This window comes from Stegodyphus dumicola, chromosome 10, assembly GCF_044657685.1.
Source record: "Stegodyphus dumicola isolate Sdum_Otavi_A_Nest chromosome 10, ASM4465768v1".
Taxonomy (NCBI): Eukaryota; Metazoa; Arthropoda; class Arachnida; order Araneae; family Eresidae; genus Stegodyphus; species Stegodyphus dumicola.
In genome coordinates, this window is record NC_140777.1 from 59,148,091 (window position 1) to 59,165,706 (window position 17,616).

Below are 17,616 nucleotides of genomic sequence, written 5' to 3' on the forward strand. Positions count from 1 at the left end.
GTGAGAGATGGCTTCAACGTCTACTCAGCAGAAAAAGAGAAAAAATAAGGTTGTGAATTGGAAAGACAAGAAGGATATACGTTTGATGAGTACAGCCATAACAACGCGATGAAACACGGAAAAGTACTGTAAAAAACTAATAACTGTAAAAGACTATGTAGAAACTGTATTGCACCAGATAGCGCTGTGTGTGCTTGGATTCCTTGAACTCGTGCAGAACCTTGATGACTGAGAAAGATGTAACATGAATGCAAAACACTAACTAAAGTTTATATGTGCTTCCATTTATTGTAAATGTATTGTGTCCTCAAATAAAATCTAGAGAAAATGACAAAAGGCGAGAATGCGTCTGACAGGTAAGCGAAATTTCTTTATAATTTATTATTGAGTTTTAGCGACAAAGAATGTATATGCGTACTTACAGACTACAACAACAAAATGGGAGAAGTGGACCGCCTGGAACAGATGTTATCAAATTATCCTGCTGTTAGAAATAAGCAGAGATATTATTTTTCCATTATGCTTTATTTCCTTATAATTAATATTCATTGACATTCATCCACTGCAAAATTCATGATGTACAGAGAAAACAACATTACACGCTACGAAAAACGGACGGCCACTGGGGGGCGGATTTTCACGGACAGGAGAGGACAGCGAAAGGGTTAACAAAGAAGTACCATAACATTTGTTTTACCACAATAACTTAAAACAAAATTATTTTAGTGCTGGGGAAAAAAAAAAAAAACTTTATAAAAATCTGGATAAAAAAAAAAGTATTTTTTTATTTTTTTTTATTTTTTTACCAATAGGTTTAAGACTGGACGTAGACGCAGGATTGGTCTTCTTCGGTTGGAGTTTTCCAAACATGCTGTCTATAAGATTGTCAGCATTCAAGCTACCTTTTTTACCAGCAACTGTGAACTGTTTCAATCTTTGCTGCTGCAACTGAAAATTTCTCTCTTTTTCTATCCTCTTTTGCTCTTCTAATAATTTAGCAGGATCTGCATTGGTTGTACTGCAAGGAAAAAATAAAAGATCACATTCGTATAGGGAAGGAAAAATGCTAATAAACATGGTTAAGGTTAGGTTAGGTTACTTAATTACGTCAAAGTCTCGAGGGCTATCTGCCTAAGGGAAGGGATGCCTTCATGGAGGACTTTCTAAGAGAAACTGGCTCGTATACAAGTTACACATGGGGAAAATCATGAAAACACCCATGCAGCCAGCCCCATTCGCGGGATTCGAACCTCGGACAAAACTACCAGTGTTCAGCGACTTTACCGCTCGGCCGCTAATAAACATGAGAATATGTGATCATTCTTTTAAATGATTATATTAAATTCCATATTTAACAAGCATATAACAATTAAAATATATACTGTATTTATTCAAATCCAAACACTGAATTTAATCGAATATTTTTCCCCTAGTTTTTTCCACCATATGATTTACAAATTTCTGATTTATGGTCAATGCAAAACATATGCACAAATAAGAAAGCATTTTGTATAAGTAAAAAGAATAATATTGAAATTTAATAAATAAGTCCTTTGAAACTATAGTGGTAATATTAGTGGGTCTTTTTATATGTGCTTTTTGAAAGTAATAAATATGTCCATCACTTAAAGCTATTAACAGAAATAGTATGCATTGCTTATTTTTCTCTCCTGGTTTCTATGCAGTGTTAATTAGAAGGTGATTAAATGTAGAAAATACAGTACAGTAAATCTTTGTCAAATACAGATTTAAAAAATGCTATTTCACATACATGTTACCTCAATCATTTCCATTTAATTTGTCCAACGCCAGAATTTCATTTACACACAGTTCGACATTCATTCATCAATACTGGATGGCTGCTGTAATCAGCTCTGGCCAGAAGTTTTCAACAATTTTTAAAGAATTTACAAAGACTGAAAATGAAGCCAAAGAAATTGTACAGATTACAAAAGATACTGACGATGAAGGATTTTTCAGATATGGAAAAAGGAAATGTGAAAGAATTAACTGAGAAATCTTGCATGAAGAACTAGACAATTTTATCATATTAATGACAGCAAAAGCGGTGAATAATGAAGAAGATAGAATGCCTTTAATTCACAAGAAATTAAATGAATTGTTAAAAAAGGCATAACTGTCTGATTTTGCAATAGAAACCAATCCAAATAAAGAAATCAGAAGACGCTTTATAAGAATCATTGAAAAATTCTGTGCTTCTTACCGTGAAACTTTTAAAGCATTGCATTAGTTTGGTTTGTCTGATTTGCATTTGTAAGTTTCAGCTGCATTGCAACATACTTAAATGGTAACTCTTTCTTTAGCTTCTTTCACTCCTGAGGGTGCACTTTCTTTGCTTATTACAAATGTCTTTCTTGGCAAACATCGCCAAAAAAGTCCAGTCTCGTCCATATTAAAAACCTGTTCTGGGCTAAGATTTTCTGCCACTAACACAGAAAATTCATCAATAAATTCCTACGTATACCGTGTCTCTGTTTAAATCTGCTCAGCCAACCACTGCTGAAAATCACATGGCTCCTCTATTTTTAAACCAGCATAAATCTGCTTCCCCTTTTTCCTCAGGAGTGGTCCTGAAATCAGTATCCCATCACTCAAATGCTGCCAGAACCACTCGTACAAGACAGCATCAAGGTTTCCCAATTTCGCTTCATGTAAGGATTTTTGGTGTTTGAATCACTATTGCTGTAAAATTTCAACAGCTTTTCTTTATTTTTCTGTATATCATATACAGTCTGTGTTGCAATTCCATACGATTCTGCTATAAACCGAGGAGAAGCATCTGCCTACATCTCTTGCAGAATTTCTACTTTTTGCATTATCGTCAATGCAACGTGTTTACGTTTTACAACGTTGCAAGCAGTAAAATCATGAGGGCATTTCTTATCTGTCATTGTATTAAAAAGCGCTGAAATTTAAAATATTCTTAATTTATCCACAAAATATCCTGATGAAAAAACAGCCGCACTAAACAATCTTGTGAAATAACAAAGCTCAGAAAATACAACAACATGAATCATAATCTTAAAAAAAGAGTTTAGTGAATCGTCTGCTTTTTTACCTCGATGCAGATAGAAGAGGAAAAAACTTTTATCAAGATGTCAATAATTTGGTATTTCCATTATGACTAATTATTATTCGGTAATTATGACGTCATTATTTAGTAGGTATTTTTTCTTTGATATTTCGTACTCCATGTTGAGGGTTCCGGAACCTATAAACTGAATGTTTATATTACAAGAGGCAACATGGATTTCAGGAGTTGGCGGATTTTCAGTATTTGACTGTACTAGTTATGAACTTGCAAAATATCTCCTTCAGAAGAACCTTACTCTAGTGGGCACTATACAAAAGAACAAGAGAGAAATACCAAAAGAGTTTGTGAACAGTAAAAATCCTAAGATATAACTTTAGTGTCGTATTTAAAAAAAAAAAAAAAAAAAAATTATCTACAATGCCATTATTGAGCAAAGAACAGGCGAGGCAAAAAAAAACAAAACCTGAAATAATAACATTTTATAATTTGACAAAAGGAGCTGTTGATGTAGTAGGCCAAATGTCAGCAGCGTATTCAACTGCAAGAATCAGCAAAAGATGGCTGATGGTTCTGTTCTTTATATTGTTAAATACTGCTGCAATCAATGCTCAAATATTACTCCAATACTCAAAACATCCATCTTTACAGCACAAGAAGTGTAGTGTATTTTCGAGAGATCTTGCAATAGATTTGCTGAAATAACATGCAGCGGAGAGGTGCACTGTACCATGTCTCCCTCAACATTTGCAAGATAAACTAGCTTCCAAGAGCAAAGAATCTGCTGTTTAAAAACAGAAAGGTAATTAGGAGAAAAAGTGCTAGATTCGCCCAAGTTCAAAGGACAGAAAATCTAAAATAATTTGTACAAAATGTGAAAGAAATATCCGTGCAGATAATTTTATTTTAACATGTACTAATTGCACATAAAATTTCGTAAGTTTAAAAAAAAAAAATTCTACACATATATTGAATAAAATTAGAACTCTAAAACCTTATCTTAAATTATGTTGACAGTAAATGCTTAATGTGGTGTTTAATGACCTGCATAAAATATAAATCTACTATAAACTGAGGCCTGGTGCGAGTACTATTTGTGCGAGTAACACTGGGTTAAATATTAAAGTGGAACAAGTGGCAACAAACTGATTTCTAATTATTTAAATACATACTTACTAAACAAAATCAAATTTAACTATGTAATATTATCAACAAATGACCCTCTCTTTTTACAGTGATCAATATATAGGTTTATGGCAATTTGTACAAGATTTGAAATTACAAATTTGTCAATTTAATTTACTAAGTTTGGTGACAAACTGCGACAGCTGCTTTTATACAGAAGTACCCAATACATTTCTTGAAACCCCCCCCCCAATTTTTTTTTTTTTTTTTTTCTTTTCATCTTTAGAAGTTCAAATGGCAAAGAAATAAAATACTATATTACAGTCAGACTGACTATAAATCAGGTTTAGTTAATTATAAGTTAAGATTATTTTCGTCCATAATAATTTCATTTGTAAGATCTACAGAATAGAAGAAAAAACGCCTTTACATTTATTGTGCTATCTGGGTATATTTTGTAAACAAACTGGGATAGTAAAACAGAGGGGGACTCACTTAATTCCAAGAGGAACAGGAGAAACAGGAATGTACATAGCTGGAACAGGAGATGGGATACCAGCAACAACAGGTACTCGGCTGGGTGGCACCTATAAAAATTACGTGATAGGTGAAAAATAAAGAAACAATTAGAATTTCATTAATGGTTCTAAACATTCTGAATTTGACAGTACACAATACACACTGCTTTATAGCAGATAATATTTCCAATCAGATATTGTCAACAAATTACCAAACACCTGCCGATTTGTGTATGAAAACATTTAAAATATGTTGCTTATTGTGATAACTAATCAGTTAATAATATCAAAGCATTGCAGAATAAAACTTCTAACTCAAGTAAAGTCACCAAATTAAGTTAAAATATGCTAAAATATATTGATTTTGAGGCTGATCAGACTCGCATCGCTCTTCTTCAGAAGCAAATATATTTCTGCATAATTCCCCCCCCCTTACTAATAAAAAAATTTATTTTGAAAGATCTACATAAAATTTAGATTTTTTTTTCTTTTGGTCCAATTTCAAATTTTAGATTTTCATGTTGTTTTTCAGTGAATGATGTGTTAGGTGATAATTCACCTATGCTGATAGATGTATTAGGTGAAATCAAGATTTTTCTTAATCTAAAAAATATATCGAATTCATCACAAAATGATTAAAAAAATTCTTAATCATCTAAACCAGGGTTTCTTAAACTTTTTATTGAGGGGATTCCGTAATATTTACGAAACTTCTGTGGGACTCCATAAGTATTGTGCAAATCCGATACACGCATGAGTGAAACTGTCAGCTTCTTCACTTGCACTATGATATACTATAACAGTTTCAGGTCATTAATGCTAATTTTTGAAGTAAAATAAATGTTTCTACTATAAAAAAAAATACATTTAAACATTTTCGTTTTTCTTTGTCTGTATTGTCTTACCTTTATTAAATTTCAGATATATTATGCAAAAATATTTGGTAATTGAAAAATATTACAAATAAGTTAAAGGAATATCAAAATTGCTAAAATTTCTGGTGAACCCCTACTGCAGGGTCTAGCAACGGGTTCGCAACCCACAGTTTAAGAAACTCTGATATAAAAAAAGAAATTATTTGGAAAGATTGTTATCTTGTACACATAGTGATGCTTGTCGACAAAGAATCCATTAGTACGCACAGCAATAACCAATGACGCATTCTACTTGTACCAATATCAAGCGTAAATTGTATTCAGCTAATTAAAATATTGGATAAAGCCATAAAACTGGCTAAAGTTCATCTTTATTCAAATATTTTAATGCCAATTTCGTGTCATATGAGGTGTTTTTTAATAGAAAGATGTTTTGAAAAAAATCTTTCTATAGATGAGCAAATGATATCTTATTTTGGTAGACAGTCATGCAAAATATTTCTCAAAAGAAAACTCTCATTCTGAGTACAACAATGTTTAGTGTTCCTATGAAGAGTACTTATATTATTTTGATATATAATCAGGAAAATCTTCAAAAACATTTACTGATCTTTGACTAGGTGGAGATGTTGTACCACACCTTTTAAAAGTGGGGGAAGTATCTTCAAATCATTATATATATTTCAACAACTTTTTTACGTCGCACATTTTGTTGTCAAACTTGAACGACCTGAAATTTTTATGCTGCTGGAACAATTCTTAAATGCAGCTAGGAAATTTTCCTATTATTCCTGTAAACAAAATGGGAAAAGCAGAATGCAGAACATATGAAACCGCATTTGACAAAAAGCATGAACAACAATGGAATAGCAGTTCCATCACAGCTATGACAATTAAATTTAAAATTTATCTGCCTGCAGTGAGTGGCCAAGAGATACTCAAAGAAAGAAAAGAAATCTACAGTCATAAAGCAATCTAAACTCATTGGAAATTATAAAAAAATTATATTGATGGCGTGGAACTTTTGGACCACTGGTTCCCAAACTATGCATAGCGGTCTCATCACAGGGGTGCAGCAATATATTGTAAAAGCTTCATAATTAACTGAACCAAGACTTTTAATCTCACACACACAAAGTGAGAAGATCTAGATATTTTGTGTGGTTTGGTTTACTTGACCTTTTATAAAGTCACCAGCACAGAATATTTGGTACTTACGTTCTATGACGACTACCTAGATATCTCGCCAAAACTCGCAACCCTTGTAGGTTATACAGATTATATATTTATAATGGTGGCCAAAATTGTGGACACTTATGGAAAGTTTTATGTTTTTGAACTTTGTATGCTTACAGAAAATGTTACGTTTCGCAAAATGCAAACTTGTACATATCATTTTAAAGAGAATTTATTACTGAATTCAATACAAAACACAAAATTCAATTATTTGCAATACAAAAAAAGTTATATGTACTTTAATATAAATAAAAAACACAGTTATGAAGTGATTTGTAATGTCTAGCTTTCCTGGCCAATCACTGTTCTTGTTCTGAGAACCAGTCAAATGTTAGTAACTGCCAGTAGAAGCTGACATCATGTTTACACTTGAAACAATTCATTGTTTTGCAATTACAAGTACGAATTTTTGAAAAAATTTTTAATATTTAGTCAAGAAGCAATGACATTAAATAAAAGAGTAGACTGGACATCTAGAAAGAGATGTAATATTATTGTGTTACGAGAAAGTGGTCTTTCCTATGCTGAAATTGCAAGACAGGTGGGTGGTTCAGTGACTACATCTGGAGTCTGAAAGTTTTGTTTACGATATCAGGAGACAAATTCAATAAAAAACAAAGAAGGTGCACCACATTTATTGATGACAGAAGAATAAAAAGACTGTCTCCAAGATAGAAAAATGTCATCAGCGGCCATCAGAAGTGATCTGAATGATGCTGGTGTTTCTGTCAGTTCAAGAACAATCAGGAGAAGATTAACATATGTTGGACTGAGAGGTAGAATTCCACGAAAAAAGCCTTATCTTAATTTTCAGCAACGGAAAAAAAAAAAAAGACTACAGTGGGCAAAGGAACACATTAATTGGACAGATGATCAGTGGTCACAAGTTATATGAAGTGATGAAACTAAGATATCGTTATTCGGTAGTGATGAGCGAAAATATGTAAGACGTAGAATAGGAGAAGAGCTACATCCTGACTGCATTCAAGCAACTGTAAAGAACCCAGTTAGTGTTATGATTTGGTCATGCATGTCAGCAGATGGTATTGGTCGCCTTCATGTCATCGATGGGACACTGAATGTCAGAAAATACATTGACACTATTCTAGAACCAAAACTTCTACCTTCCATCGGAGATCTCTTTCCCAACAATGCTTCGTTTATTTTTCAGCAGGATTCTGCTCCTTGCCACACAGCCAAAATATCGAAAGAGTGGTTTCGTACAAAGAGCATTAAATTGTTGTCATGGCCAGGAAACAGTCCTGACCTCAATCCTATCGAAAATTTGTGGCACCGTTTGAAAACTCTTGTCTGAATGAGGTGCCCATCAAATAAAACGGAACTAATTGAGGCTATCATTGTGTTCCTGGCATCATGTAATAACGAAAGAAGAGCCTAGAATTCTTGTCAGCTCAATGAAACGTCGATGTGAAGCTGTAATCAAAAATAAAGGGTACCCTACTAAGTACTGATAACTCACTGCAATCATCACTATCTAATGTATATCGATAACTATTATCGTTTAACTTTTTTGTATTGCAAATAATTGAATTTTGTGTTTTGTATTGAATTCAGTAATAAATTCTCTTTAAAATGATATATACAAGTTTGCATTTTGTGAAACGTAACGTTTTCTATAAGCATACAAAGTTCAAAAACATAAAAATTTCCAAAAGTGTTCACTATTTTGGCCACCACTGTATATATACGTTTATTTATAATATGGATGTAAAATATAAAAAACCCGATGGCTTTGCTCTATGCAAACAAGCAACTTCTAATTAACCTTCTGCAATTTCAGGATCTTTCCCCTAGACCAATACTTTCGAGAACATTTGAGCATATTACGTAACCACTCCTATAAATAGAGAGCTTGCGCCATTTTGTGTCAGAGACTGCTTTCTGCATCTACTGCTGTTAAGACCTATGCTGCTCTAGTCTGGCTTAAAAATATAAAACATCCTACAGGTCACTTGTTTAGTTGGTCTTTAAAATTATCTATGTATGATTTTGATATAAAGTATAAAAAGGGCTCCACTAATGTTGAAGCTGACATGCTATTTAGAAATCCTATTTTTCAGCATTTAAGATTGCAAGTTAATTTATTATCATTAGAAGAAATAAAAGAATAATCAAATTTAGACAATGTTTGTAATTCTAAATATAAGAAAATAAATGATGTGTTAATTATTAAAACACAAGGCCTATAAAATTGTAATTCCAATTTTTTTTTTTTTTTTTTTGTACTAACTTGAAAAAGCACATCTACAATTTGGCCATATTGGCATGTTCTCAATGCTAAATTTATTATCTCCTCAATATTATTGGCTAGGAATTGTTCAAGATGTTAGAAATTATTGCAACCATTGTGAAGTATGTCAGTTTAATAAGAAAAGTAAACAAAAGAAATTTGTTTGAATGCAAAACTTACCATCGGTCAGTGAACCTTTTGAAATAGTCTATTGATACTGTTGGTGGTTTAAATTATTATAATTCTACTAAAAAGTATATTCACACAATTATTGATCATGCAACAAGGTATATTTGGCCTTTTGCTTCTAAAAGTGTAACTACTGATACTTATATAAATTGCTTAAGACAAATTTTTCAAATTCAGGTACCAAAGAAAATTTTAAGTGATACGAATCCTGTAAATCTTCAAAATTTAAGCACTTTTTAAGGAATCAAATGTAAAACAATTATTAACTACTGCAAATAGACCCCAAACTAACAGTAAAATTGAACGTGTTAATCAAACAATTACAACTAGATTAAAATGTAAACTAAATTCTTATCAAGGTAACATTGCGTGGACAAAATTATTACCCCAAGTAACTAATAACACCCCTCATTCTATAACAAAATTCCCACCATCATACTTAATGCATGGAAAATTACCTTATGATTCCTTAATTCAAAATCAAGAATTATATCCACCAATAGAAGGATCTAGAAAAATAGCTAAAAAAAGATCTGATGATTATCATAATGTAAATAAAGAAAGATATGATACTCATTATAAACCTAGTAATTTTAAAATAGGTGATTTAGTAATCTATGAAGAATTTCAATATCCTAATACACGCAAACTTTCTCCTCCATTTTCAGGACCTTACAAAATTATAAAACAATATTCTGAAGTTACTTATGAAATTGATAAACCTAATCCTCTAACTAAAAAGAAATCAGGAATTCTTCATTCCACTAAACTAATCTAGCAAGTGAATTTAAATTAACTGTTAGAATTAGTAGAATTCCTATCTCTGTCCAAAATTAATTTAATTTTTCAAAATTCTCTATTAAAATTTTTCCTGTTTATGACATTTTAATACCTGATTTAGACTTAAACCTTAACTATGACAAATTATTTTCCTGATCTTAACCTTTTCCGAGTCTGGCTCCTTTCCTATTCTGCCTTTCCTTCTTCCTAGTATTTTCCCATTAAAAAATTTGGGCCCCCTTCGAGGGAAAACTCTAACCCACATTTTGCATTGCACAAACCCACTTTGTGCATCGCATTGAAAATCTGGCCCTCATACCAGATTCTTAATAAAAACGAATGTATGCTATACTTTTTTCGTCATGAAATATCACACTATGTGTATTACTTCTTGCGTCCTCTCTAAGCAAGAAGTGATAGCATAGGCCCAATTGTCCCCCTATGTAATACTCCTAACAACACCCTCAAAATTTTATCTTTTAATTTTATTTTTGTTAGGAGAGTCAACTATGGTCAAGAAACTGGCTTGGGTTTTTGTATATTTTCCATACCAGGCACGATCCTCTGACCATTTCAAAAATGCTACCACATACACACACATATAACCCCCCATATGTAACACATAATTTTAGAAAACCAAACATTTTGTAACAATTTTTTTTTTTTCTTTTTCTTTCTTCTTGTTGTAGGGTAATATTTATTTCTAGTTTCCAAAATTCTAGCAAAGACTAACTTGGTCATACAAGTTACTTGTCTTAAATTTCAATTTTGTATTTTTACAAAAACACTTTGATACAATGTGCAATGCCAAAAACCAGTTACCTTTTATTAGGCAACGGAGGTTTTTTGATATTTTGTACCTAGCACTCACCAACCATCAGCAAGCTAGTCATGCTGATCTGTTGGAGAGGACATGCCAAAGATTTTATTCAAGGTGTTATTGTCTTATTAAATATTACATTATATCATTAGAGATTTATATTGAAGTGTTTTCTTACGGTATTACAGTCAAAAGTCTTTAATGCGGACTCATCGGGACTTCGATTCCAGATTATCGGTTTTTCCGGATTATAGATCATCAGTTTAAATCTGGTAAGACAGCATGCAGAAATTATAAAATTAAAAATATGAAACCGTAATTTATGAAATAAAGAGCAATCATGATCTAAAGGGTATCAAAATTTACAAAAAGAAAAGCTTAATATTTATTTGTTTACTTTATTAAACATTTCTTTCAACGTGCGCATGCGTAAAGCATACATTATGCATAGACGAAATTAGAAAATTGCAACCAGAAAACTATTTAATGTGTATTCGTGATATTTATAATGCCGAGGAATTTGATTTAAACCATATCAAAGACGGAGTACATCAAGATGAACTACTACATTTAGTAAGGAATTATAAGCCGAATAAAATAAAAAACATCTCCCGTTAAGATAAGGATAGTGCTGACAGATCAACTTCCAGCTCATTGCGTACCGCGACGTCCCCCCCCCCAGAGTAGCGTAAAATTGATAAACAGATTTCGGAATGGTTAGAGAAACAAAGGATATGCTTTTATCCATTTTTTGCAGCAATTCCACTTTTTGTTTGATGGACATCGAAACATGCTTTCGCTTTGTAGATCCTTTACCAGCTCCAGAATCGGAAATTCTTTTTGACATAAGCGAAAGTTCAAGCTTACTTTTATAAAATTGCTCCAACAGTCTGCAAAAAATAACAAGCCGAATCCATTAGAAGATTACGGAACAACACAATCTGCAACATTAAATAAAATAGATAATTTTAGCTTACCTTATACCGTCCGTTAAACATTAAACGCATTATGCATTAACGCATGAGCAGAAGGTTTGTAGCTTTGAGGTTCGGATTATAGATCATTCCGGATTATGGACGTCCGGATTAAAGACTTTTGACTGTATATCATAATGTTTCATATTGAATTTTAAAATATCTCAATGTATTGTTAATTACCTATGATGAGAAGAATGAATGCATAAATTGTATATCTTCTAAATTTTATATGAAAAGATGTTCCCTGCAAAAATTTTAAACATCTTCTATTCAAAACTTATTAGGGTACCATATTCATTGAAAAAGTGAATAATATTTGTGAGCTTATTTGTGAGCACATTTCTGCACATGGAAATTAAGTACTTTTAAGGACCATTAATGAAAAAAATTAAGGACCTATGAGCAAATGGGAACTGAATAAATTCAATTAAAAATATTATCAGTGCCTGAATTTCACTTTTATAATACCATCCTAAAAATAAAATAGATCTGTAAGTAGTGTGCATTATTAGTAAACATGAATTAACATAATTATTAATAAGTTAGAGAATAAAATAAACTTTATGCAATTCATCAAGTAGCATTAAATACTTTACAATTATAACAGTTGAACATATTTGAAAGAAGATAAGTGACCTTTACGTTTTACTAGCTTTATGTTGATTTTTTTAATGTCTCATTTTGTCACATACACTCTCGCTAGTTTCTGCGTGCTTTATCTCCTAACTTGTCAACCTTTTCACAATGTACCTATGAGGGTTTAGTTGATCTGGTAAAAGTTAAATAATCCAAAACCCCCCGACAGACATGAAGCAATTTATCGCTATGTCTGAAAGTAAACTAGAATATCAGACAAAGGCTTAAATAAGCCTCTTTTTTAAAAGAACTTAGAACATAAAGGCATGTTCTAATGCTAACAAAATCAACTATTACGGTGACGTAATTAAACAAGAACAGTCAAGTTCAAACTAAAAATGTGGACTAGTGGTAAAAGATTATACAATTTAATCTTAATTTAATCTGCCTCAGTAACTCTATCATATGAAGAAATAAAAAAGGGACATTACAGTAAAGGCTGAAATCATAAACAATTGGGTAATACACATAATAATAACTGCACATATTTTTGAAGAATAATTTTCTTTATGTATTCAGTTTCTTTCTACAAAGTTTCCTTTTCATTTTAGGATTTAATTAAGGATTTGTGTTATTCTAAAAAACATTAAATGCACTTAGAATGTATAAAAAAAGTGGCTAATTTTATTTCTTTAGTAATATGAACATTCTGAAGAAATATGAAATATATATATGGTAAAGGAAGGTTACAGAGCTGGTGCTCAGAATTTTTAGAATTTAGTGACACACCGAACAACAAAATTTAGAAATGGCAAAACTTAGAATTTACAGCACACACTGGAAACAGAATTTAGAAAGATACTAGGCAGCAGAATTTAGGATCCACAGAGATTGCATCAGGTGGGAAGATACCTAGTGCCAGCTCTGTGTATGATGTGTTAAGACATATTAGATGAATCTTTTAAATTGTAAGTTTTTCAATTTCTTTATTAATAAAAAAATCCCTTTCTATAATGCCTGCCCCTGTGATAAGATTAGAAGCATTTTTGATGTTTTCCATGTTTGTGCCAAGCGAAAAGTCGAGAAAATAAAAGGAAAGATAAACATGTTAAGAAAAAGATTCTAGTATCAGGAGTGAAACATTCAAATACAGTCAAAAGTCGTTAATCCGGACTCGTCGGGACTTCGGCGATTCCGGATTATAGATCATCAGTTTAAATCTGGTAAGATGGCATGCAAAAATTACAAAATTAAAAATATGAAACCGTAATTTATGAAATAAAGAACAATTATGATCTAAAGGGTATCAAAATTTACAAAAAGAAAAAGCTTAATATTTATTTGTTTACTTTATTAAACATTTCCTTCAATGTAAGTTGCTTCGTTTCATGTGATAATACTTTCTCTTTAATTCTATTAAACAGACATAATTTCTTGTTTAGTTACAAAGTTCCGCTGTTCAAGTCCTATAATTGCTGTGTTGAGAATACCGACTAATTTGTCAATCGAAATGTTTTCGTTTTCAATAACCTCTGGGTCACTTTTTTCAATTCTGAGACAATTACATGAGAAAAACTTTTAATATGAAAAAATTAAAAAGAGGACATTTTTAATTAATTGCATGGCTAATTTTGCTTTTGCTAAGTGCTGTAAATCATGCTTTATAGCATTATACCTTGTTTATTTTTCAAATTCAAAATATTGTATAATAAGTGGCCAAAACGAAACTTTATAATATGACAGCGAAAAATAAAAATGTTTTATTTTAATGTTATATTTTAAATATAATTTCAATATATTACCATTATTTTAATGAATTTTATCAATGTTACAATGTTTTAAAAAAATCATCGAAAAATTCTCAGATCTTGGAATTAAAAAGTTTCTATAGAAACTGATCTTAAAATCGCCAAAATGTTGATAAGTCTCCAAATTTAGAACCATTTAATAAAAGAATTCACATCCTCAAAAGCAAAAAATTGTTTAAAATATCTTTATTAGAAAAAATGAGTTTCAAAATGCTTATGTTTCAGTCGTAAAAACAGACAGAAATTTCAGATGATTAAAATTAAGGACTTTTAAGGACTCTTAAGGATCGTACGAACCCTGTAATCTGACAAAAGCTTTTAAAACAATAATAACCTTAACGGAATTGTGTAGTGATTTTCCAGCCTTATAAAGGTTTTGAAATTATACACATTATCAAAGATGAGGCAGAAGGCCATAAGAATTGCTTTTTTCTCCTCCAGCTCAGTGAATGAGTGTATGCTTTAATAGCTTTTCTCACAGAGATGGAATGAGGTTGGGGTTGCTGGAATTCGCAGTTTCACTAATAATGCAAAAAAAGGAGGACTTCCTTCAGGTCATCAAATGATTGACATGATATTATGAAATTTTTAAATAAAAAGCTAAATGCAATGTAATCTACTTTATATTCAATTCTCTTCTCGATCAATTATTTTTCAATCATTTCATAGCATAATTTTTACAATGTGTCATCTTGAAGTGGTAGATCTATATTCTACAGCGGATGCATACACTTTCTACTATATCCAGTGTTCTCAACTTAAGTTGACTGTTATTATAGACAGGTCGAGGTGTGAAGACCCTTTACGACAGATTTGGACTGTCATAGAACATTTTCCCAAAGCATACAAGCAAGGGTTGACCACTAGATTCAGTCTGTCGGTTTATAATCCAAGTCTAGTAAAATTAAATTCCGCACTTCATATAAATAAATGGAGACAAATTAGTTCATGTAGTATAGTTAATGTTATATAAATTCTTGTTTGTTGTCTTTGATAAATAGTCTTGTGATTTTTTTGATTAATTTTGGAACAGTAATAAACATAATAATGCAGATAAAGATAATATGCCTTCAAGCAGTAATACGATTTTCAAGAAATGAAAACATCATAAATATAAAGATGGTTATTTAGAATTTGATTTTATGTCAACAGAAATTATGTTGAAGACACACCACAGTGTGTATTGTGTATGAAAGTTTTAACAGTGAGGTGTATGCTTCTAAGATAACCGAAGTGCCATTTAAAAAGTTAATCACCACAACATGATTGGAAAAACTTGAGGATTTTTTGCCAGGAAGTTAAAAGAACTGAAACAACAAAAAACATTTTTTTAAGCAGCATGAATGCATCAATAGCAAACAATGCTTTACTAGCATCTTACATGGTGGATTACAGAATCATGAAATGTAAGAAGCCTCATACAAGCACAGAACTTATTTTACCAGTTGCTATGGTGGACATCATGGTTGGTGAGTTTGCTGGGAAGATACCTTTAAAAGTGTCCAATAACACAATTAGTCGGAGAATACAATATATGGCGGAGGATATCAACAATCAATTAAATGAAAAAATTAAAGGAGTAGAATTTGGATTACAGCTAGATGAAGATTTGGATCAAATGAGTATCCAAATCTTCATCTAGCTGAAATCCAAATTCTACGCACTTAGCAATCACAAATGTTCTCCCACCTCGAAAAAACTGTAACTGTAACCTGGTAGAGAACTAGAGTTTTGATTTGAATGTAATGCATAGAATTTTTACTGTATATACTGTGCAAAAATGGAAAAAAATGTGTAAAACTAAGGCATAAGTAATCCTTGTATTTACATCAGCAAGAGAATGAATAGACGACAATTTCAGAACTTTTTATTGTTTTGAAAATATTAAGTCTCTCCTGTGAATCTGGATGAACCCTGCATTTTACCCATTTAGAAGATAATGTTCACCATCAAAGAATTCGGACATCGAAAACAGAAGTAAGACTAAACAAAATTAAAAGCTAAAGGTGAGTAATCACCACATATTTACTGAACCATTTTTGGAACACTATGCACAGATTATAGATGGTAGTAACATTAAAGATGACTTTATGTTTTGTAAAAATATTACTGCAGCAGCAAAGGCTAAGAACCAGCTTGAGATTGATACATTCATATCCGAAAATAATTAAAATTAAAAAAAAAAAAAAAAAAAAAAAAAAAGCTTAATATTTATTTGTTTACTTTATTAAACGTTTCTTTCAATGTAAATTGTTTAAGTTGCTTATTTTTTTATGTGATAATACATTCTCTTTAATTCTATAAACAGACTATCTTGTTCATCTCTTGTTCAGTTACAAAGTTCCGCTGTTCAAGTCCTATAATTGCTGTGTCGAGAATACCGACTAATTTGTCCATCAAAATTTTTTCGTTTTCACTAACCTCTCTGTCACCTTCTTCATATCTTTATCCATTTTTTGCAGCAATTTCACTTTTTGTTTGATGGACATCGAAACATACTTTCATTTTGTAGATCCTTTGGGAGCTCCAGCATCAGAAATTCTATTTGACATAATCAAAAGTTCAAGCTTACTTTTATAAAATTGCTCTTACAGTCTGCAAAAAATAATAAGCCGGATCCAATTCGAAGATCAAGGAACAACGCAATCATCAACATTAACTGAAATAGATAATTAGATAATTTTAGCTTATACCGTCCGTTATACATAAAACGTGCACGCGAAAACGTGTTCTGCGCTTGTGCACACACATATGCGCAGTCGTAAAGGTCTTACGTGCACGTGTAAACGCCTATGCACATGTGCAGAAAGTTTTTAGCTCTGAGGTCCGGATTATGGGTGTCCGAATTAACAACTTTTGATTGTATTAGAATTTGTGGTGAAAGAGGTAAATTTTATAAAACCTCGTCCAATGAAAGCAAGGTTTTTAAAAAAATTTGTGTGAGAATATAAGAGCAAACACTTATTTTTGTTGTATTATAGCAGTGCACAATGACCGTGGTAATATTTTATCACATACCTTTGAATGATGGCAAGAAATTTTTAATTTTCCTTACAGGAAGGATGCAAAGACGCAGAAGATTTCACTGATAATAAAAATGGTATATTAATGCAACATTTTTGAAAAGATTAATTCTCTTAATCTCTATTAAATTCTTTCAGAATGAAGCATATTTCTTACTTCTTTCACATGCAGTAGCATTATCAAATTAGATATACAGTCAAAAGTCATTAATTCGGAACTCAAAGCTAAAAACTTTATGCTGATGCAACTCGTTGACGCATGCGCGCAAGACCTTTACGACTGCGCATATGCGTGTGCGCAAGCGCAGAATACGTTTTCGTGTGCGCATTTAATGTATAACGGACGGTATAAGCTAAAATTATCTAATTATCTATTTCAGTTAAAG

At 31.6% G+C, this 17,616-nt stretch overlaps 1 protein-coding gene across 3 annotated transcripts in view; it reads right to left on the reverse strand.

The window, feature by feature from the left end:
• Positions 1-17,616, reverse strand: part of LOC118196312 (synergin gamma-like) — an 82,029-nt gene that overhangs the window by 58,011 nt on the left and 6,402 nt on the right. For all 3 annotated transcript variants that reach the window (XM_035367742.2, XM_085824961.1, XM_085824962.1), the window contains exons 3-4: positions 4,673-4,764; positions 807-1,018 (exon numbers count right to left, since the gene is read on the reverse strand). In XM_035367742.2, coding sequence (XP_035223633.1) covers positions 807-1,018; positions 4,673-4,764 — 304 coding nt within the window. The remainder of the gene's footprint in view (positions 1-806; positions 1,019-4,672; positions 4,765-17,616) is intronic.